The sequence below is a fragment of the Limulus polyphemus genome, unplaced genomic scaffold (genome assembly GCF_000517525.1).
Source record: "Limulus polyphemus unplaced genomic scaffold, Limulus_polyphemus-2.1.2 Scaffold33, whole genome shotgun sequence".
NCBI classification, from domain to species: Eukaryota; Metazoa; Arthropoda; class Merostomata; order Xiphosura; family Limulidae; genus Limulus; species Limulus polyphemus.
In genome coordinates, this window is record NW_013665643.1 from 165,899 (window position 1) to 175,340 (window position 9,442).

At 32.6% G+C, this 9,442-nt stretch overlaps 1 protein-coding gene across 1 annotated transcript in view; it reads right to left on the reverse strand.

The window, feature by feature from the left end:
- LOC106460254 (venom factor-like) overlaps positions 1-4,647 on the reverse strand; it is a 107,317-nt gene extending 102,670 nt beyond the window's left edge. The window contains 1 exon segment of the mRNA XM_013919943.2: positions 4,466-4,647. Within this exon segment, the coding sequence (XP_013775397.1) occupies positions 4,466-4,530 (65 nt within the window). The 5' untranslated portion in view covers positions 4,531-4,647.
- Positions 4,648-9,442: the final 4,795 nt, after the last annotated feature.

Sequence of the window (9,442 nt, forward strand, 5' to 3'; positions counted from 1 at the left end):
TTTCAAGCTTAAAGCGTTTCTGAATTAAGTTATTTTCTGGTATATCACGAACGTTTTTAATAAAAACAAATCTCTTTAATCAACCGAGACTCTAAATTAAGAAATCAACAAATATTTTTCCAGTTTTGTTGTCTATACATTTCAATATTAGGTTATACTTTTGTATAACATGACATAAAAGCCATTGTCGGAATGCAGTATTATCAAAACGCACTGGCTTTTCTATATATTAGAAGTTGTTACTTTAACTGATTTTTACCAATAATTACTCTATGATTACGTAAAGAATTCATTTCATGAGTGATATTAATTTTGATTGGCTCACAAAGGAATATACCAACGTTTGACTGCCTCGACTGCACTTTTCTGCCTCTTTGTTGGTCAAGCTTGATTTCGCAAAATGTATTTATTTCAGTTAGCTATGAAATGTAAGATTAAGGTATAATATGGAGTGTCGGTGGTAGTACTTGCCACGTCATTTTTTACGGGCTGTACGCTAGTCTTTCAATGATGTTCGGCCACGAAGATACTGAGTTTAGGGGGTTGACCAGACTGTGTTCCTCTGGTACAACATATTAAATTGTTCATGTTCAGGCCACTTGAGCTTCATTAACTGTGACGGATTTACTATTACATATTTATTTTAATATCGATGTTTGTTTAAATTAAATTTATATTTAGAAATGTACATAACTTATACTGTTAAATCTGTATTGCGAAGTTGCCGCCTATTTTCTAAAGTTGTAGAAGATTCTCGAGTGTAAGAATCAACAATATATGTGTGTACGTAAACGCTAGTGTAGCGTCTGTATTGTTGCATAACAGAAATTTCGAGAAACTCTCCACACGCCTATAAATATAACCAACGCGACGCGCCAAAACAAAAAGTATCTATTATTGGTTCGCTGTAGTTGGTATACTATAAACCTCGGAAGCTATAATTGTGATTAACGCTTATTAATTGAGAAACTTCAGATATTTGACCAGGAATATTTATAAATTTCGAACATTATAATCCATTTAACTTCAGTGGATTCACATCGGACGGTTTGCTATAGTTGGTGTGCTATAAACTTTGGAGGCTATAACTGTGATTGTTTTAACGCTTATTTATCGGATGTTACGTATTAGAATTTCGAATAGCCCGAAGCCGAGTTAACTGATAATTTTTAATTTAGTAGTTAAATTGTACTTAGGATTTAGTATATAAATATATGCCGATATATTAGTCAATTTACGATATTTGACAACAAGATTAATACAAACCGTTTTCGTTTTTAACACAAATACGTTTTAATATACACACAACAGTACAATTTACAATAACAATTATTATAAAATTACTACAAACAATGATTTATAAACAAAAGTTTCACAAACTTACAAGCAATATAAAGTTTTCGTTCAAGTCTGGAACTTCCTTGATATCTTACCGAGGGTTTACAATGAGCGAGTTATTTACGAGTTGATGTAGATACGATTCGCTGGGAAGCTAGCTAGCTTTGCCCTTGGCCACACACGCTGTTTTCCATGTTTTCCCCCGTTGAAGTTAGGTAATGTTTTCGTAAAAATACTAATGTCCAATGAGAATCCACTGAAGTTAAACGATTTGTAACGTTCGAAATTTATAAATATTACTGGTCAAATATTTTAAGTTTTCCGATTGATAAACGTTATAAAAATCACAGTTATAGCTTTCGAAGTTTACAGCACACTGATTATAGCGAATCACTAATAGACACTCTCCTTTTGGCGCTTCGCGTTAGTTATATTTATGAGCGTGGGAACGTTTTCTAGAAAATTCAGTCTTACGTAACAATACATTTAAGTGTATATATACATATATTGTTGTTTCTTACTCTCGAGAATTTTATACAACTTTGGAGAATAGGCGCAATACATATTTAACATTATAAGCTACGCATGTTTTAAACATAAACTAAATCTAAACAACGTTTATATTAAAATAAATACATAACAGCAAATTCGTTACACGGAAAACTTAAAATATTTGACCAGGAATATTTATAAATTCAGAAAAAACAAAACATTTAACTTCAGTGAATTCACATCAGACATTCGTACTTTTACGAAAACATTACCTAACGTCATCGGTAGATAAAATCGGCTTGTGATCAGCGAGGACCACAGAGCTAGCTAGCTCCCTATTAAGTGAATTGTTCCTACGTCAACTCTAAATTAACTTGCTCATCATGAACCCTTGATAAGATATCAAAGAAATTCCAGACCACAAATGGCTCGGCATTGCCAGGTGGTTAGGGCACTCGACTCGCAAGCTGTGGGTCGCGAGTTCGAATACCCATCCCACCAAACATACTTGCCCTTTCAGCCGTGGGGGCGTTATAATGTGACGGTCAATCCCACTATTCGTTGGTAAAAGAGTAGCCTAAGAGTTGGCGGTGGGTCGTGATGACTAGCTGCCTTCCCTCTAGTCTTACAATGCTAAATTAGGGACGGCTAGCGCAGATAGACCTCTTGTAGCTTTGCGCGAAATTCAAAAACAAACGAACAAAACCAGACCACAAAGAAGAGTTTATGTTGTTATTTGTAATAACTGTTATTGTCAGTTGTATTGTTGGTTATATATTAAAGCATATCTGTATTCAAAAAGAGATTGCGTGTATCAATCTTGTGGGCAAATATCATAAATTGGATACATATCGGTATTTATTTAACTACTAAATCTAAATTGCAATTTAAATCAATTTTAGTCTATTCGAAATTGTAATACGTAACATAACCCTTTCTTGGCCATCTTTATCGAGCGAACCTGCATAAACTGCGAAGAAAATAGTATTATAGAGCTGAGGAACCAGTTCCTGTATTGCGCAACATACGCGGCCACTACCATGTTTTGTGTAAAGTTTTGGATTGGGATTTGTGGTTTACTCCCTCATTGGCTGGAAAGTAATGTAAATTCGGACACGCTAATGGGGAATTCAGATTACAGCTATCGCAAGGAGTTCAAAAACCCTTTTCAGAATTAACAGAAAGAGAGTACTGAACAGAGGCGTACTGGCCTCTGTGCATTTATGTTATGGCACATGGGCCCTCTCGTAAGAAATGACTGTCAGTGTTGGTGGGATGGTATGGGCCCCAACTCATAATGAAATTGCACGGCCCCCAATAATGGCCAAGTCCGCCTCTGGTACGGAAAAGCTTTGTTTAGGAATCAACATATCAAACATGTCTCCTTGACTCACAGCTAGATGTTTAAAAGATGAAATACAAACACAAAACTAGAATTGAAACTTATAAGTTATTTATGAGAAGTGCGGATTACAAACTTAGCAGAGTGGATGGAATGGTAATTAGTCTTTTCAGCTGGAACGGCAGAAGGGTTAAATGACCAGTTAGAGACCTATGAGGTTCCCGCATAGCCATCCAGAAGAAAGGTAATCAGTCAGCAGCATTCGCCGCCTATGCGATTAATCTTAATCGAATAGCTAGATTGGCTACTACAATTATTATATCACTACAGCTGTAAGGTAAAATGTGTTCGGCAGGATATTACAGCTCAAACCTTGGATCTTCCGGAACGCTAACCATTAGACCCTGAGTAGGGAATGGAACCTGAACTTAATGTCTTTTTTTTTTTGCTGTCGTTGAAATATATTTAAAAGTTTTATATATAAAATTATTTTAATGAGTTCAAAATGAAGGTGGATGATTTCAAAACGTATTTGCTTTGCCATGCCAAAATATTTTGATAATAAAGTTTTGAAATATTTGTTAAGAACTGTAAAAGCAAATATTTGTAATATTGTTAAGCCAAAAATGATAACGTAACATTTTATTATACCTCATTTATTAAATTCATTAAGTTATTCAAAACTAACTGATATTTTAGAAGGAAATGGTGATTATGATAATTTACTATAAACTTAGAATTTTATACGCAACTGATAAAAGACAAAAAGGCATGAATAAATGTTATAACCAGTTAATGAAATGAACATTGAAATATGGTGGTGGACTATGAAGTAAAAAACGCTTTAAACAAACAGTAATAATTCTGACCTAATAAGAAACTATAACAGTTGAGTAAGTTTTATGTCATCAGCCAAATTAGTATTGCTTTAAATTACTTTCCCGTGCACTAAATTTATATAGAAGTAAATTTAAGAATTGAAAGAAATAGAATAAAAAAGTACAGAAAGTATAAATAACACACACAAACTACGATTTCGAAGAATATCATTAAAGATATGTTTACTTTTTTATCAATGTAATTAAGTAAAAGTACCATTTAAAATGCACTGGGTTAAAGTAAAATAATAAATTTTAAGTTTCAGCTTCAAATGTTCAAAAATTATAGGTTTACTGTGTACAACCAAATAAAGCTTGATTTATTTAAGTCCTAATACAATAACAAATTGCCACAAAAATGCATCATTTAGAGCATAACATAGTATTCTTAAGTTATTAAAATTGAAAGACTCACGTTGCTTCAATCAGTATACACAAAGAAACTATTGTCAGCGTAAACAGTAACATTCTATTTTCCATTTCGGAGCGATATCAATAGAATTGACATTTAACCTACCAGTTAACTGAGAAACCGAATTAAAATCAAATGATATCCGGAAAGTAGATAAATACCGCATGGCAACAAAATACACGAGCCTTCGCGTTAAATATATTTTCAGGCAACCTTCCGTGTTGATTCGGAAAGATCTAATTGGTTAAAATCATTTGTGCGTGTGTGTGTGTGTGCGTTTTTTTTCGGGTTAAAATACATCACATAAGTATAATTCTTTCAACGCCCGAATTGGGGAAGTACGTTGAAAACATAAACATCCACAGTACATGTGAATATCTTAGAATTTCTTAGACATCAGTTATATTACATGGAACTTGAAAGAGAATACTGATACAGTTCCTGGAAACGTACATATATAGACATCAAGACATAAATATAATAATATAATGAAAATGCTGTATTCATAGTAATTATAGTAAAAAAAAAAAACAACACACACACACACACATATATATATATATATATATATACCGTAAATGAGGTAGTTCCTGTTATAAATTAGCAAAGTAATGTCATAATAATACATAATTAATTTTTTAAAAAAAAAGAAAGAAGAAGCTTTTATTTTTTTGTAAAATAACTAAGTTTTATAAATGAAAAGAAAAGGCATGCAAAAAATCTCAACTGAATAGAACATTAAAAAACGCAGTTCAAAGAATTAAAGTTTTGTTTACAAATAAACCAAGTAATGTTTTTCAAAACTTTTTAAAAAATTAATACAGTTAAAAGAATATATACTAAATGGGTTAAATGTTATTTGGATGTTAAATGACATAACACTCGAAAGTCAATTGTTGGCGTATATTTATTATTTCGCAAAATGATATCCAGTATGTATAATTCTTCAGCTGGTTAATAAAAACAACAACAAAAACATCTACCCGGGAAAATTCTTGTTAAACAGCAAAGAGAAAAAAAAGGAAGAACAATTTCCTGTCTTCAGCAGCAAGTTATTTGGAAAATATCCTGGCCTCACCTATCTTTTCGTCCAAGAGACACTATTGAAAGTAAGCGTAAATAGTTGTTCTAATGAAGAAATAAGATACATAAGAAAAAAGCTGTAATCTCATTTTATCAAAATATTTAAGAGATAAAATCACTTTTTTTATACGAGTCAAGATCAAAAATTTTATTTCATGATAAAAAAAAAATTATTTGTAGATTATTTTCACACCGTTTTGTTTGTTCGTTGTTAATTAAGCACAAAACTACACAATGGATTATTTGTGCTATGCCCACCATCGAAACCCGGTTTTCAGCTTTATATTATTAGACTACAGACTTATAACATCTGTGGGTTTTTACAGATGATAAAGTAACAACTATAAAAAAATCTGTAGAAATAAAAAATTAACTAACCAGGAACTGCACCCCCCCCCCCAATCCAATGTCTATTATTCATATTGTGGTTTTAAATTGTAAATAGGATGATCTACATTAACTTGATTATTGGTATTTTCCAAAACAAGAAACGGCTTTCGTAACTTGGATTTTTTTTATTTAGTCTTCATATTGGTTCAAGGGGGTTTGGGGTTATCGGGACTACTTACACCGTTACACGGATTTCTTTAAAAATTTATAAGAACATGTAAATAGTCGTTCAAAACGAGATGTTAATTATTATTATTATTGTTTCAGATAGTTGTTTCTTGTGAATGTTCACATGCGATTGACTACTTATGGATTATACTCTATTGTATAATCGAAAATAAAATATATTGAATTCAAATACGTAGCACATTTGTCTCCTCACAAATCTGTTAGAATTCACTGGTAAACGTAAGTAGTTCAATCAGATATTGACGAACAGACCGTTTTTTCTATAACAAAGATTATATAAGCAATTGCTAAATCATTTTGCAGTGTCTGATAGCCACACGCTTCAAACATAAAACTGTTCATAAAACACCAGATTATTTTTTTTGTTAGCAAGAGAATACCTTTTTTTACGTCGCAACCTCAGATATTGATATATGTATTTATTAAAAACATCATCATTAGACTATTTTCCATGTATGCAGGACTGGATTTCCCCTGTCAACACTCGCCTCACTTTAGTAAACACATAAGGCAAAAATGATATGTTAACACGTGCACTAGCGTATCAGGAGTCACATTTCTCCAGTATCTGATTATCTGATAAGTATGAAGCAAGAAAGTTAAGCTTAAAAATAAAGGTTATGGCTTGAACTATAACATATTAAACTTTACTACCATAAGAGTGGTTGAAGAATTTGCGAGTATGAACCCTTTCTTACTGTATTCTTGGTTCCTTTTAAAATGAGTAAATAAAAAATATCTGTCTATATTTTTGTCCCATCGAAAATCAACCAGAAAACAACTGCTAAAATAAAAAATAAAAAGATTTGGTGTTCGTTTTATAATTTCCTTTTTGCATTTAAGTTGCCTTAATATTTACTGATTCCCATCAACATAGAAACATGTTTATCTATGCATGTTAGGATTGTTTGTTTGAAGTTAAGCACAAAGCTACGCAATGGGCTATCTGTGCACTGCCCACTATAGGTATCGAAACCCGGTTTCTAGCGGTGTAAGTCCACAGACATACCGCTGAGCCACTAGGGGGGGGGGACATGTCAGGAAAAAGTCTAAAGTTAAACGAGCTACAAATCAAATGACAGACTTTCTAACATTTTGCAGTATCTATGTCAAACTTGGTCAAGGCCAACCCAATATTCGGCAGGGCCTTCGAAAAATATGTTTCAACATATAAAAAATGGCATTGAAATTACTACTTTTGATTTTTTCTAATAAATATAATGCAAAATCATAAATAATATTCAACGTTAAACTGGTACACAGTTTAACATTGAATATAATTTTGATTTTAACTTTATACACAAGTGCGAAAATACTATAAATATAATGCAATTTAATACTTTTTGAAGATGCACTTAAAAACAAATTATTGTATCGTCAGAGTTTAGGTAAAAAGCCAATTTTGGAAATACTTTGCTTTCACAAGTCACATTATTATAAGTGTAAGATTTAATTTTATCCTTTTTAAATTAGTTTTAATATTGTGATATTACGACATTAATGTTCAAAACACTAAATGATGGAACTATAATTGACTAAACTTTCCTCGTTTATTTGATATTCTTGCAGAGCTACTTAAGGGCCATCTACTGTATTCGTCTCTAATTTTCAAGTTATAGACTAGATAAAAAGCAACTAGTTAGTAGCACCTACCGCCGTTATTGTCAAACCCAATACGAAGATTTGGCCGTCAACTTTATAACGCACCTAGGCTCCTAAATGCGATTATTTTTGTAGTAACGCACACGAACCACTGAACAGCATTCTGGAAAAAGTCAGCTAGTCAGCAACACACGCCACCAACTCGTGGATTACTATTGTATTGTCGAATAGTGTAATTTCATCATCACCTTTATAACATACCCATGGCTCCAGAGTACGAAGCGTTATTTATTTTTTGGTAATGGAACTCGTACATTGGAGTGAACATCTGTAGTCCGGAATGCTAACTACTGGTTCCTGCTCTAACGCATATTGTAACATACAGGTAACAAATCTATCTTTGTTGCTTATTACACGTACAAATACTTCAGTTCTGTAGGTAATGGCCTAAACAAACCACGGAATTTGTTTTGTTGGTTCCTCAATTAAAAAGTGTTACTTCTAGGTAGCGTATCCAATACCCATTTATAACTTAACAAACTATATTTCAAAACACATTTTGTGTGCAATATAGACTTATTTAAGCAAGAAATTCAAAGAAAACATTTTCCACCGTATTTTCATAATGCTTGCAAAATAGGGTTAAAACTCTTCAACAAAAGAAGAAAGCAAGAAAATACTTTCAAAAAAAAAAACTACTGCAATAGTTATTCATAAAACCCCATGCAATAAACAGTCGTAAATATTTCTCATTATTCTGTGGATCCAGAATTGTTGTTATAGATTGACTGGTCAATTTATTAAAACTCCATTTATTTGAATATGCAAGAAAGTTTGATCATGTGAGGTTTCGGGTGATTGATTGAATCCTACAAATGTAAACATATTGTCTTATCAAAGTTAATTTACTAAACGGTGGGTAAGGAAAAATATCTTTCCAACTTAGAAAAATGTTTGTCTATCAGTAGGTGTTCAAAGGAATATCTCACCAGAAACCTGCAACATTTCTAATAATAAAAAAAAGAAAATTACGTTATTCCCAATCGCTGGTGATGCATCGTGGGTAAAGACGATTGGACAATATGTCAGACTGTGTTCCAACTGATTGATTTCTTCAAAGCTGATAATAATATCTCCAACCCTCCCACGTGAAAGACTTTAACAAAGGTGATGTAATACGAAAGACCATAACCAGCCTGAAAGACCCTTATCTCAGATGCAATAAAAAAGGTACTGCTTCCGTAGTGCTTAAATTACAAATTGTGGGCAACAAATAACTTCATCTGTGTGACAAGAACTAAAAATACAAACGTCCCCTTTCCTGTAATAACAAAAAAGGGAAATATGAAGAAAACTACTGGATACTTAACCCTGTTTATGATGTTATTGTACTGTCGACTACTGGAGTTGATGTAATAGTTAAAGAAAAACATTTTGTGGTAGGAAATAGGCCATTAGGATCCTTTTAAAGGTTTGTTTGCTTGAAGTTGAGCACAAAGCTCCACAATGGGGATCGAAACCCGGTTTCTTGCGTTATAAGTCCGCAGACATACCGCTGTGCCACTGGGCTATTCTATTGCCAGTAGTTGCGCCTACTACACAATGCAAAATTCTCACCTTGACAAAAAAGGGTGATTCTAAGACGACAAATACAAAAACCTATCATGCTAACTTTATTAGAAATTAGTTTGAAAAACATGACAGTTATTTGGTTAT